Source organism: Puma concolor, chromosome A3 (assembly GCF_028749965.1).
Source record: "Puma concolor isolate L17-30 chromosome A3, mPumCon1.1.hap2, whole genome shotgun sequence".
Lineage (NCBI taxonomy): Eukaryota > Metazoa > Chordata > Mammalia > Carnivora > Felidae > Puma > Puma concolor.
Window position 1 is genome coordinate 140226668 of NC_141669.1, and position 14001 is coordinate 140240668.

At 56.6% G+C, this 14001-nt stretch overlaps 2 protein-coding genes across 4 annotated transcripts in view; one reads left to right on the forward strand and one right to left on the reverse strand.

Moving 5' to 3' along the window:
• DIDO1 (death inducer-obliterator 1) overlaps nt 1-2759 on the reverse strand; it is a 50856-nt gene extending 48097 nt beyond the window's left edge. Inside the window, exon 1 of one of the 2 annotated variants that reach the window (XM_086702665.1) lies at nt 2614-2759. The gene's annotated coding sequence lies outside the window, so the exon portion shown is untranslated. Of the gene's footprint in view, nt 1-2587 lie in introns of both variants that reach the window. The other variant, XM_086702666.1, reaches the window with a different exon arrangement.
• An 81-nt stretch (nt 2760-2840) lies between these two features.
• GID8 (GID complex subunit 8 homolog) lies at nt 2841-11187 on the forward strand. 2 transcript variants are annotated; one of them, XM_086702676.1, is made up of 7 exons: nt 2841-3057; nt 3371-3510; nt 4340-4469; nt 6043-6173; nt 7204-7400; nt 7707-7904; nt 8677-11187. In XM_086702676.1, exons 4-7 carry the CDS (start codon nt 6056-6058, stop codon nt 8848-8850), a joined length of 687 nt encoding a protein of 228 aa, XP_086558802.1. In that variant the 5' UTR covers nt 2841-3057; nt 3371-3510; nt 4340-4469; nt 6043-6055; the 3' UTR covers nt 8851-11187. The 2 variants fall into 2 exon arrangements, with proteins under 2 accessions (XP_086558802.1, XP_086558801.1); XM_086702675.1 differs by lacking the exon at nt 4340-4469 and having other exon boundaries at nt 2859-3057.
• Nucleotides 11188-14001: the final 2814 nt, after the last annotated feature.

The window sequence follows — 14001 nt, forward strand, 5'->3', positions numbered from 1 at the left end:
AGACTCCTTGCGGCATGTGTCTTCGGGGTGGCCCCGGCTGGCCCCTAACCGTACGCTCTACAGGGGATCTCATGCACACCTGGCTGTGCTGACCTTTACCTCTGCCTGTAGCCGGGGCCATCCACCCACCAGTTCTGTCATCTCCACTCGATGCCTCAAATGCACATCAAAGCCTAAGGCATGCAAAACGAGCTCATGACTTGGGAGTCTCTCCTCCAACCAGGCCCTTCCCTGGTGTCCTGACTCAGTGATGGTCCCACCCTATAAACCCAAAAGCACAAGCCGGAAGCCCGGATTCTCCCTGACACGCCCCCCCCCCCCCCCCCACTTCAGCTACCAAGTCCTGTGGCTTTAGTGTTTAACGTGCTCCCTGCTCTCCACTCCTGCCGCTTCTGAGGTGTTAAACCACAACTGTCTTCCCTTCACCCTGCTCACCTCCCACCTCACCGCCACCCACCACTGTCCATTCCTGCCATGTCACTGAACTCGCTGCCCTGTCACCCACAACTGTCAAGTGAACAGTTTTTGGTGAATGTCACGCTGGACGGCCCTGCTGCACTCGATACTGCCCATCCATCTTCTAAAGCTCCCCACCCCCCGGCTTCCGGAGAGCCTACTGACCCCCTGGTCCCTGTCAAGCCTCTCTGCTGACCTAACGGACAACTTCAACGGATAATAACCATACGTTGCTGTCCTTTAGGATCCTGGACTTCTTTGCTCCCCTTCCCTACAGTCTTCCTCTAAATAGGTCTGTCTCCTCTCACACGGGGTCACCACAAAACCTCTGCTTTCGGCCTCATCGTCCCTCCCTTGAGCTTAGCCATGTCCCCCAGGCACCTCACACCCGACAAGGCCGACACGGAGCTCGCCATCTCCCCGCCCCCCCCACCCCCCTTCCAGCCCACGAGTTGTCCGGATGGCTCTTCCTCACCTGGTGCCCCCACCGTTAACCTCATCAGCCAGGCTACAGAAGTGCCTTTCTCCGTCTTCCTCCGCTGTCAGTCCATGAACTCACAATCACGGAGGGCTGCGGACATTCCCTGCCCCATGACACTCCCTCCGTCCACTTCTGCTGAGGCTGCTTGTACTTAAAGTGGTCATTCGTCATTCATGCCTTCAACATTCTCAACAAATAGCTACGGAGCCCCCACTCCTGCACGTTTCAGCTCTTGAAAAGTTCACACGTGTGCTGCACTGGGACACATCATCAAGCATCAGCGACAGAAAATGGTGTGCTAAATGCGACAAACGCATGGTTTAGGATGTGAGACGTGAGCCTAAAGGAGACAGGCCACATTCGGCTTTGTTCCGGGAAGGCCGTCCCCTTCTGAGGAGTCAGCCTGGAGAAGTGTTTTCCACGTGGCCCAGCTTGCGAACCCAGCGCTAAGAGAAGCGGCCGGTGGAGAACCTCCAACAGGAGGACGGCTGCAGTAGAGACAGGAGGGGCGGGGGCCATGAGGCTTTTGGCCCTGCTCACTTTGCACAGGCACCTGGGGGTCTCTGAAAGGTGTGAAGAGAGCGGGCACAAGGAGAGACCACCCTGCCTGCTGCGTGCGCTTCGTTAAAAACTGGTGGGACCCCTGGGAGGGGCAATCCCAGCAGCAGAGAGACTGGGGACAATAAAAAGCAGCCAGCGTCTAGACAGAAATAAGGAGGTGGAATTTGCAGGACTCGGTAACGGGTTGGCCGCTGGGGGCACGGGCCACTAACCTGTGGCCCACGGAAGGCGCAGCTGAAGCCTCTGTGGCCTGGAATATCCTATCTCCCTAGGGCACTGGCATTCAAGTGTTTGCTTGTGTGCCTCTGGAAAGAAATTCTAAAAATCCGCACCCCTTCGCACACCATGAAGTGGACACCTAGAATCGTACGCAGACTTAAGTAGCTGCAAAAGACGTCCTCACGAACGTGTACTCTCTGTGCGATTTGAACGGATTCATGTCAAAACTTTGTACCTGCAGACTCAGCACACTGGATTGGAAACTACCCGTAACCAGTCATCCCTGTGAAACCTATGGGACTTCCTCTTGGCAAGAAGTCCGACAGCACCCCCGCGCTCTTCAGCTCACTTTTGAGCAACCGCACGAAACCATCCAACCCTGAGCTCTAATTCAGGAAGACGTCGGATTTCATGGGACGGAGCAAGGGGCTGCCCCCTCCATTTCCTTCCCGAAGCCGCAGAGAAACCTTGCTTTCTCACAGCGGGAAAAGGAGACCCTGCTCGGACGAAGCCCGCGAGCAGGCACAGAACGAGCACACGCGCGCCTCCGCGTGTCCCCACCGCCGCTGTCGCTGCACGCGCGCCCGCAGCCCTGGCCCCACCTGGCGCGGCCAGGGGACCGCCGGGCCTGCGCGGCAGGCGCCCCGAGGGCGGGCCCGGTTCCTTTGCCCCCGCAGGCGGCGGGCGAAAGCGCGCTCGGTAACCCCCGGGGCCCTCCTCAACCGACGGAACGAAGCGCTCCCGCCGGGTCGCGCTCGGGCGGCTCCTCCCGGGCCCGTGCGAAGGCAGGCGCCGGGTGCGGAGGGACCCCGCCTCGGGGCGGCGCGGAGCACTGGCGCCTGCCCCCCGCCCCCTGCCCTCCGAGCTCACACAAATGACGGAAAGGGAGCTGGGACCTTCGCTTCCGACTCAGTCTAGATGTCGCCATCCCTGCGCGAAGTTCCCCCGCAACGACACCTCGACGGCGGCCATCTTGCCCAGAGTCGGCCGACGCCTTTTGACTCTCGCGCCAACCCGTAGAGCGAGCGCGCCGCGAGAAGAGTTCTGCGCAAGGACGGAAGCTGGAGTCTCGCGCTTCCGGGCAGCCGCCGCGCTCCGCCCCCTCGCGGGAGCGCTTGATTGGTTACAGGCTGGCGAGCCTGCGCTCTCGCGATCTCGCGGGAGGTGTCTGAAGGGGCGGCCGTCCGTGCGTCTGCCCTCCCGTTCCCCGCCCCCGCCTCCGCCGCGGCTCCCGCCTCCGCCACCCATCCCCGGCGCCTCGCCGCCCTCCCGGCTCGGCCGCCCCCCGCCCCCCCGAGCGGCCGTGGAGACCGCGCTGCGCGGGAGGCGGGATCCGCACGGTAAGATGGCCGCGGCGGACCCAGGCGGCCGGGCCGAGCTTCCCCGCGGGAGCGCGGCGGGCCGGGGTGGGGCTGGGCGGGGGCGGGGTGGAGGCCGAGGAGGGGGCCGGGGTAGGGCTCGGCGGGAGAGGCCAGAGGGGGCCGGGGCGGGGGTCGGGAGCGGGCTGGGGGCCCTACGGGGTCGAAGGTCTGAGCAGGTGGCAGAACCGGGGCCTTGTGGATTTGCACTGTCAACTGCCCCTTTCCTCCTGGCCGGAGCAGAGTCCTGACCCCACAGCGCTCGGGCGCTGTAATTCGGTGTTTATTCTTAAAGGGAGCGCCTTTCGAGCGAAGGCTACAAGGTTCAGAAGTGGTCGGCAACCACAGCAGTGGCAGTTACCTGAAGCACCGCACTCGTGTCCCTGTGAAGAGAACGATTTTTATGACCACCGCTTCAGAGCAGAAGCTGAGCTGGTGAGGACGCGAACTGCTTGCTTGGGAAGCAAGTGTTCCTCGGTTTCAGAGTTGGGAGGTTTGTGTGTTTGAGTGTTTCTCTGGAGTTGTTGCTGTTCCCAGATCGCTGTCCGTGCTGGGAGCGGTACTGGTGTGATTTGGGGTACTACGGGGATGGAGAGAGAGGGGCCTCGTTTGTCCGAGGTTACCTGGAGTTGTTGTCTGGGAACAGCAGAGTGGCCTGAGGGAATTACGCACCTTGCCCGGAGCTACAGGATTTGGGCATTTGTAGGACGAATGACATCGCTTGGTTTGTCTCCCGTGCCGGCTTCCTCCTCTGGTGCTGAGTGTGGGCACCCTCCTAGCACCCAAGGACTTGGTCTTGTGCCCGTGCTCTCTCCCTGGGCGATCTTTGCCCAACTCGTGGCTTTCAATAGGTACCCTTGTCGGGTGGCTGTTTCCCTAATTAATGTTTCCAGCGCTGGGCTGGGGACCTATAATCCAGGTGCCTGCTTGACTTCTTCATCTGCGTGTCTGATAGTCAGCCCAAACTTGCTCTGCTCCTCAAACCTGTCCTGTTTCTTTTTGTTTGTGGCCCGGTCCTCCAAGGTCTCAAGCCTGAAAGCTTCGGTCCGGCCTCGAGCGTTCTGGTCCTTTATCCCTCTGCATTCAGGCCGGCAGCACGGCCGTTGACTTGCGCCCACAGAATCTTCACCTGCTGTGTCTCTGACTCTCCTGCCGCTGCTCTCGTTTGATGGCTTCTCGCTGGCTTTCCTGCTCGGCTTTTGCTGCCCCACTTTCTCTGTTCTTTAATTTAAAAACATTTTTTTAGTTTACTTTTTTATTTTAGAGATTGGGAGTGTATGAGCAGGGGAGAGGGGCAGAGGAAGAGACAGAATCTGGGGCTCGATCCCATGATCCTGGGATCATGACCTGAGCCAAAATCAGGAGTTGGACCCTCACCCGACTGAGCCACCCAGGTGCCTTTGTTTTTTGATCTTTTAACTTAATGAAGCGATTTAGCATGTCCTTGTCTGGCGTAAAGCGGTACCCGTGATGTATGGATTACTTACGACGACAGTGGTGGGCTCGCCATCTTAAGAGCCCAACTGGTGCCCCCAGGGCTGGCACCTCTCTGCCCTCCTTCCCATGGTCACCGCCTCCTGAGTTTCACGTCTTTACTCAAAACAAGAAAACGCTTTGCCGAATTTGTATTTGTTGCTAAAGCACGTGTCACGCGATTTGTGTTGTTTTTGTTCTTTGTAAAACTGTCTGCCACGCTTGGGTCTTGCTTTATTCGTCCAACTGGTTTCTGAGAGTCCTCCCTGTGGGTGTGTTCATGTTTTAATTGTTCTAGTAAGTTCTGTTACGCGATCATAAGCCTTTCTCAGCAATCCTAAAATCCAGATAGCTCCGAAAATCAGAAATTTTTTGTTTTTAACCTATTTGATGGCAAAATCTGCTCCGGTGAAAGCTTTTCCATCTCCATTCCACCCAGTGTGGCTGCCCAGACGTTTCCCCAAAAAAGTCGTATTTAATTGTGGGGTGTCACCCCAGACTGCAGTGTGCGTGTCACGTGACATATGCTAAGTCGTGCTGTGTAGTTCTGGGTACAGTCGGCAAGATTTTAACTTTCGGAACGGATCTGCCCAAGGGTTTTGGGCCTGGGATTGTGGTTCCCTGCTGCTTTTGAATGAACATCCAGGTGGGTGGCTTCCTGATTTTTGCCATCTTGAAAAGCGTTTCTGTGAGCAGGCTTGTCCGTGTCGGGTGTGCGGTGGTGAGTGTGGAGGACCTCAGTCTAGTGATAGAATCCCCGGGCCGTGAGGAGCGCGTGTGGTCCGCCCCGCAGAGAATGCCGGGTCTGTTTGCGTTTCCAGTCTGCTCTCACAGCAGCATCAAAGAGCTGGAGGGAGCTCCATGTCTCTGTGGACACTTGGTATGGTCAGAGTTCTTAATTTTGGTAGGTCTGGGGAGTGTCTCATCGTGGGCTTCTCTCTTGGGCACGTGTGTCATCGCGTTGAATATTTAGCTTATGTCCCTCGCGGTTGCCCTTCATGCTTAGAAGAGGGTTGATCTAAACTCCTCCTTTATCCGGCGAGGCCTTACTTGGTACGACCCACCCCGCGACTTGACCTGTCCATTCTGAGACTCTGGGCTCTTCCTCGCACCAATCCTATCTTCTAAATATACTAGCCTTCTTTCTGATCCCTATATCTGCATTTGGTGCCAGGCGCTTTGAATTTGCCGTTTCCCAGATAAAGTATCTTTCCACCATCTCCTTATTCCTTCGCGCTGCGTCGCCCTGCTTCACTCTGAAATGATTACGATTCTTAACGGAATTCTTAACATCCTTTTTTTTTAATTGAGGTACAGTAGAGACCCAGTGTTTCTGGGTGCAACATGGGTATCTGATGACCCTGTAGGTTTCTCTGTGCTCACAAGTCTGGCTGTCATCTGTTACTACACAGCCCTATGAGGGACCATTGAGCGTGTTCTCTGTAATTCATTCCCGTGATCTTTGCTAATTTTTAAAATACTGTTTTCCTGTAGAAAATAAGTCAGAATGAGTTATGCAGAAAAACCCGATGAAATCACGAAAGATGAGTGGATGGAAAAACTCAATAACTTGCACGTCCAGCGAGCAGACATGAACCGCCTCATCATGAACTACCTGGTCACAGGTAACGGCTGGCCATAAGGGTGCTACCTCTTGAATGTAAATCTCCCTTTTGGTATGTATAGGTAGAATTTTACATTGGACTTCCTTGGTAGAATTGTGTTTGGGTGTAATAAAAACACACTGCTAATTTTCCTAAATTTGTGAATTGCCGTATCAAAGGTGACCTGTTCCAGAGGTGAGGTTGTTATGCCAGGTATCTGAGCTCTAAAGCAAAAACCTGTTTCTTGACCTTTAATGTTTTTGCAGCTTATCAAGTGACTAAAGAATGTTCTGGAGTACGTTTAAACCCCAAGTAATTGATCTCTTTTGGCAAGTCTGAGAAATTATACTGGGCTGTTTCTAGAAGGTGTGCCTAGCTCAGAGGAGAAAGGGGGAAGGGCAGAAGCGGATGGAGGGTAGCAAAAGGGGTCTGTAACTATAGTCCTCCTTGATCCTGGGAAAGGAGAGGGTAATTTTGTCCATGGTTGGAAAACAGCGATGTTTCAGAAAGGTCTGAGTCTCCTTCCGTTGTTCACGGTGCCTCGTCCCCCAAATCAGTCTTGAGCGAGACTTCTCTGGGAAGGTGTTGAGGAAGTGTCTGCCTGTAGTGGGGGTGGGTGGCCACACATGCTGCTTAGATGCTGGTGAGAACTGTCCACTCACAAGGAGGCAGGAGGGTCAGGCCTCTGCAGGCTGTGGGGGCGCAGTCGGCGTGCGCAGCCGTGCCTGCGCACGTCTGGTTTCACCTCTGCCTGGGGTCGCAGCCTTCCCGGGGGAGCCCATAGTGCACTGGGCTTCCCGGCATGCACTCTTGGCCCTGGCTGGGGGGTGAACGGCGTCTCGGGTGGGATGGGAAGGAGTGGCGTACGTGGTTTTCATTTTCTGTGTGGGGCACGGCTAGTGAATCAGAGATGTAAATGCCAAGTCCCTAAGGCGGTGCGGGTCACGTTGAAGGTTATTGGTCTGAGCTGGATGGGCTTTCTAGGGATAAAAATGCTTTGCGTTAGTGTCTTGCTAGCTTCCTGAGCACTGAAGATGGTTTTCATTTTCAGAGGGCTTTAAGGAAGCAGCAGAGAAGTTTCGAATGGAATCTGGGATTGAACCTAGCGTGGATCTGGAAACACTTGACGAGCGGATCAAAATCCGTGAGATGATCCTGAAAGGCCAGATCCAGGAGGCTATCGCGTTGATCAACAGCCTCCATCCGGAGCTCCTGGACACCAACCGGTATCTCTACTTCCACCTGCAAGTGAGTTTCAGTTGAGAGGCGTCTGGTTTGTGGACACTCGATGAGGTTACGTGTGCTCGTTTCAGAAGTAACGCGGCTAATTTGCGTTAACAGAACGTTGTTTTAGTTTACGTGGGGAAGGGGCTTGGGTTAGCCGTTGTCTCGTGTGTTCCAGGAGCTGTTTCTTGCTTTAGGAGCGTTAATGCCATGATTTAGGGCCGCTAGAAGTTGTCACGTAAGACGTCCTTTGGCTAGAGGCTAGAGCGCGTCACCGGGTGTGCCTGTCTGGGCGCGGGTGGGTAAGCCTGTCTGCCTTTGCCGGCCCAGCAACAGCACCTCATAGAGCTGATCCGCCAGCGCGAGACGGAGGCGGCGCTGGAGTTCGCGCAGACCCAGCTGGCGGAGCAGGGCGAGGAGAGCAGGGAGTGCCTGACGGAGATGGAGCGCACTCTGGCCCTGCTGGCCTTCGATAACCCTGAGGAGTCTCCATTCGGAGACCTGCTTCACATGATGCAGAGGCAGAAGGTAAGACCGACGGGGCCTCCTTCCCCTCGGTGGGTGTTCAGGGCGGGACTCTAAAAGGCACAGCTGTAGAACGCACGGAAGCCATGTCTGGGCACGCGACACTCAGTCACGACGGCACCGATTCTCCCGTCAAGCGTCCCCTTTCCCTGTGTGAACCGGGAACTGAGCACCGTGACGTCATACACGGCATCCAGACTCTCTGTCTCAGCTTTTCTCGTTCGTCTTAATCTCCTCTTGTTTGTTTGGAGACTCTTAGAAGTGGGTGTCCGAAACATGTTTTACCTAAAATCCCCTATTTGCTTGTGAAGCTGTTTGTCTCCTTGCTGCTGCTTCTGTGTTCCAGCCCCCACGACGGTGCATTACTGCCCCAGACGCGGCCCTTTACTCCCATGGCCCTTTCCTGCCGGAAGGGAGGGCTACTCTCCAGGCCGCCGCCACGCGGGTCCTCCTGTGGCTTGTCCCGTGGACCTTGTGTCACCCCACCCTGCTCTTTCCTCCGTCCCGGTCCCCTCAAGCCTGGCTCACGGCATTTCACTGCTATCCAGGCCGGGTATGAGCCCCACCGACCGGGCCGCGAGCTCCTCCTGGGCAAGGAGTGTGTGTTTAACATCCTCTGGAGGGCCTCACGGTCATGGGCTTCGTATTCATTTGAATAAGTAACCATCTTCTCCTGTAAGAAGGTCTTAAGAAGTGTAAATGCACATTGTAACTGGTCCTACCGGCGGGCACTCTGCACGTGTGGTTGTTTTTATCCGGCGTATTTATTTTCTAGGTGTGGAGTGAAGTTAACCAAGCTGTCCTAGATTATGAAAATCGTGAGTCCACACCCAAGCTGGCAAAATTATTGAAACTACTCCTTTGGGCTCAGAATGAGCTGGACCAGAAGAAAGTAAAATACCCCAAAATGACAGACCTCAGCAAAGGTGTGATCGAGGAGCCCAAGTAGTCTGTGCCGGTGGCCCCTGTGCCCCCCCCACCCCTCCCCCCGGGACCGGACTCAGAGCAGCTGTCTGTGACTGACAGGTTACCGCAGTAGAGAACTCTTTTTTCCCCCTTTTCCTGGATTTTTTTTTTTTTTTTTCAACCTGGCATCTTTTTTAAAGGGAAGAACGGCCCTTCTGAGCGCTGGAAAACTTGCAGCGAGAGACGCGGTGTCTTTGGAAGTGTGGCGCAGACCGCGGTGGGCGCGCTGACAGCGGGGACGGGCCGCATCGGCCACCGAGCGCTCTGTAGTTCGGGAACGTTGTTGAACGGAGGCCTCCCTCGCAAACCTCTGACAAGCACTGATCATTATTTTGCTTTCTGTTAGCTCGTAGGCAGAAAATACGTTTTCTCAGATCTGCGAAGACTCGTCAGGCCTTTGTGGAGAAGGTTTCTCTTACCCCTTGGTTTTTTGTTTTTTCATAGGAAAGACTATATAAATTTGTAAATCCTAATTCAAAGACTTCTTTTGTGTGAGGGTATTGAGTTTGGTTTGTTTCTCTCTGGTCTGGGTGGTATGGCTCCTGGGGAGATGCGTGTGTGTGTGTGTGTGTGTGTGTGTGTGTGTGTGTGAGTGAGTGAGGGCTGGGGCTGTGTGTTTTTTAATTTTTTAAATCTATATTTTGGTGCTGGTTGTGGTGAGAGACTCTTTCTTAGCGGATCGGTGGACCTTCTCTTGTAGGCAGTTTTGTTGAAAATAAAGGTTTCTCTTTGATTTCGAGAATGACCACAACGGCCTCCAAAAAGTGTTACTCCTCTCAAATCTTTTGCTTTCGGAGCTCATGTCTCGGTGCCGGGACAGTGACTGATGGCAGCGGCCTGAGGGCCCATGTGCCCCTGGGAGTGGACCCCAAGGAGTGGGGTCTTGACAGCGAGTACCCCCCCTCCCCCCAGCAGTGCACACTTGCCTTGGCCGGGGGGCTTGCCCTGCAGCAGGCCGGTGTGCGTGTGAGTCCCCACGTGTCCTGCCGCCGGTGCAGTTGCTGGGACGCGGGTGCTCTGGTGACCGGGGACACGGACTCGTGTGTGTGCACTCGCTGCAGGTGCAGCTCGGCCCTGGTCCTGTAGGGCGGTGGTTAACAGAGCTGCTGGCCGACCCCGCGGGCGCAGGCTCGAGGAGGTGGAGGGGACTGTGCCCGGGGGCGCAGGGCTTCCTAGCCACGGGCGGCTCTGCACGTCCCCCTGGTGCGGGGACTCCGTCCTCCCGGTGCGGATCCCGGGCGGGGTTCGGTGCCCGGGGCTTTGTAGAGGCAGATGCCAACAGCTGCTGAACTGCGGGGAGCCGGCTTCCTTGACCAGCGAGGCTGGGCGGGCTCGTGGGTGCTTCCGTGGGTCAGGTGGTCTGCCTCTGACCGCTGGGGCCACGTCCCCCACACGCCTGCAGACCTGAGCGCGATCCTCACGTGCCGTGTGGTCAGCCGGTCCCCCCGCTTCATCTCTGCTCCCTGCTTCCACTCGGAGCCTGGGGTCGGTGGTGGGTTTTTGACCGCCTTGGGTGGTCACCAGTGCAGAGGCAAGACTGTGCATTGTGGATTCTTCCGGCCTCTGTCCACCTCGCCCTCCTGCTGCCCTCTTGGTGTCGTGAGGACGAAGGGGGGGGGGGTCTCTCCTCGACACCCGAGACCGTCTCAGCAGTCTAGATGTGACCTTTCTTTAGGGCTGTTTCCTCTGAGGCTTGAGGCCGATAAGTTAGGGCCAAAGGTTTTCATCTTCAGGTAGTTCACCATTACCTGCTGCAGGAGCCGGAGAGACGAGCAGGCGGCGTATGTGCTTGGCGGGTGCCAGAGTCCAGCACGTTTCCGGTTGGCTTTCCTCGTTAGTGCACGTGAGATCGTTTGCGTGCATGACTAATACGTAATCCACCAGACACGTTCTTCAGAGTCCAGGGTGTGAGCCGTGAACCATCGGCCCGAACACTCGGGCGGCGGCCCCCGTTCGCCTATTGAGGCAGCGGGTGACGTGCGAGCCGGGCTTTGGCGAGACTCGCTCTCAGACTCGCCGCTGTTCTCTTCCCTCTGAGGCCTGGCTACGCTCGTCCCATCTGTCGGTGGACTTGGAGGCTCCGGCGGGACCGGCTTTGCAGACGCCTCCCGTGGGCCGCCGTGTGGCGGTCTGTGTCTTCGGCAAGCACGCTAAATCAAGCCATTTTGAGACCACAGACATTAAGTATAACGTGGTTTTTCTTCGTCTCGTTTGGATCTCGCTGTTGTGTTTATGAAAATGTACGTTTTATGTAGTTTATTCTCTTTATGTTTTGTGGAAAGTGCCTTGAAATAAATAAAATTTGAGAATATTCTGGTTACTCTGCATTCCTGATAGGAAGTCGTGTGAAAAATAACTGTAGTTTGGAATCTTTACGAAGCGTAGGGATTAGCGCAAATCCAATGACAACTAATATATTTTGCCATTTGAATGGAGGTTTCCAGGTTCTAGAACAGGCAAACGTTCATCGGGCCTGGTGTTTGACGCGAAAGTCTCCCTCACACGTGACCGAAGACCCCATGTGTGAGGCCTCGGGGGATGAGGAGGTGGTTACCCCCCACGCAGTCAAGATGCATCCAGAAGCCGTGTGGGGAAACGTGTTGAGGACGGTTTCTGTTAAGGTGGCGCAGTGTCCGTATTTCTCTGCGTACGATGCTGGTTTTGGGCAGTGGGGTACCAGGGCTTTCAGAAAGAACCACACACGTTTTACGTTCAGGACAACGGGGTCCTCCGGAGGACAAAGTGGGACCTGCTCTGGGAGTTACCCTGGTCCTGAGTCCGCCGTGTCCCTGCGGGCCTGTGGGCCTCCACAGCGTCCTTTGAAAAATGCAGAGTAGGGTGCTTTTGCTGCCTGTTGTTAATTTCACAGTAAAATTTGCCTTGTTTTTCTCAAGAGCGATTTCCTGAAAGGTCTTTTTAGTTTTTGCCCGTGAAGATCTACGAAGGAAAAGGACTTGGAGACGATGCCGACACGGCTGGTGGGAAGTCCATCTGCTAGCCCTGGTGGAGGGACCGGGGCCGCGTCCTTCTGCCCCCTTCTGTCCATTCCCACCAGCACTGTCTGCTTTCACAGATGTGCGTCCGTGTGTGCTGTGCGTGGACGCGGAACTCGTCTCTTGTCTAGAGATGCAGCACTCGAGTTTCACGTTTGTGAGAAAATAGATTGGGGCTGCCATCTGCGTGGTTTTAAGCTGAAAAGTTTCTTTTTTTTCTTTTTCTTTTTTTTTTTTTTACTCGCGCATGTTTCCTGATGGTCCAAGTCCAGGGACCGCTGTGGTGAGCCTGAGGCCCTTCTCCCTGTGGCACATGCCACATCCTGCAGAGGCACACATCCTGTGCTGTCAGGACCGTGAGCGCCTCGCGTGGAAGGCACTTGCGGAACATTGACAGACTTGGAGTGACAGCTTTCCAGCGCCTTCTAGCGCGTGCAGAAGGAGGGTGCTTTGATGCCGGAGCGGTGGCGTTACTGAGTGTAGCCTCACAGGTTTGTTACATTGGAGAGGGGAAAGGAACCCTCCGCCGTCACCATTCCCCATGTGACGATGGCGCCTAAACCCTTCTTCCTGCCAACGCCTGCCACCTTGCAGGTTGGTGGTGGCGTGACCGTGCAGAGCAGTGAGCGCTTGGGTTTGCACTCAAGACCACCCGGGGTGTTTGGCAAGGGCCACAGTCCCCGGCCCGGGGGGCCTGCCCGTGTGGGAGGTCGTGCCTTAATTCTGAGATGCCTTCGAGGCGCTTTTCCTGTCCTCGTGATTTGCTTACGTAGACGTAGAACACGGGTTTGCAGGGGCCTTTGGCCTCTGTGCCTGTGCAGACTGTCGGCAGTGGTGGGGTGTCCCCAGCTGCTCCGCCTTCACAGGCCGCAGGGCCCCAGCTGCGGCGGCTTCGGGCCCTCGGTGGGGGGCAGGAGGGGCAGTCTGGGCCGACCGGTCATCCCGTCCCTGCATCTGCAGGGCAGAGGTGTTTCTCGTTGCAGGGAGCCTGTGGTGGGACCAGGATTCATCTGCAGAGTTGGGAAGTCCCCCCGCCCCCCTCTGGAAGGCGGGGTCGCTGGGTCCCATCTGACCGTGATGCAGAAGGTCTGTGGGACTCCTACTCGGCTCCAACCAAAACTGGCAGCTGGAGGAGTGAGAACCGGGAGGAGTGGACTTCTCTGCACGCGCCTTCCCAGCACCTTCCTTCCGTCTGGCTGTGTTTTCGAGCAAGTCACACCGCAACCTCGTGCCCGGCTGTGGGTGTGGCACTGGCAGGAATGGTGCCGTGCGGTGCGGTACGAGTCTCCGCCTCACGTCGGGAGACTGGGGACCGGGAGACAGCGATCCCGCTGTCGCCCGCCGTGCCGGACCTCCGGACTTGCGTGCGGAGCCCTGCCTGGCTGTGCCGTCTGGCGCTCGGCGGCGCACACGGCACCACACGCTCGAGAGGGAAGCGAGCCTGGTGGTCGCCGTGGCCTCCTGGGCCGGGGGCTGCAGGGCCCGGTGGGGGGCCAGTGGAGGCACAGAGACCCAGGGCGAGGCAGGCCCTATGCAGCTCCAGACCCACGGGCCCGGCGAGTCCTCGGTCTCGAGCGTCTAGCTGTGTTTTTAGCGTGAATCACGTGCGGAACAGCAGCGCGTGCGTTGAAGACGTGGATGGTGAGCCCACCAGCACGTTGAAGAATGAGCCGCTCCGGAACTTGGAAGAATCCCGCTGTAGAACCTACGCTGCATTAAATTCATTTATTATCCGAAATTCATTTTTGTGGTTTCTGGTCATGTTGTGCACACTTGTTTGTCCTTGGGTCCTTCTAACATTTAGGTTGGTAATTGGGTGCAAAAGACAGACTCCTCCCTTCAATAGCTGGTGTGAAGCTGGGGGGAGGGGAAAGAGGTGATGGGGGGGGCACCGCACCAGGGAGACACCCCCCCCCCCCCACCCCGGGCCCGGGTCCTTGAGGTCTGTCGGTTACAGAAGCTGAAGCTGCACCGGGTGTGGCGCTGGGCCTGCGCCCCCTCGGGCTGCACGGTACTGACGACTCCTGAGGCCGAGGGGGGGGGAATTGGCTTCCAAAAAAGCCCCGCGGCTGGAGGATGGGGCCCTGCCCTGCGGGGATGTTTTAGGCTTTGTTCTAAGTGCAGTGAGAAGCCTTGGGAGG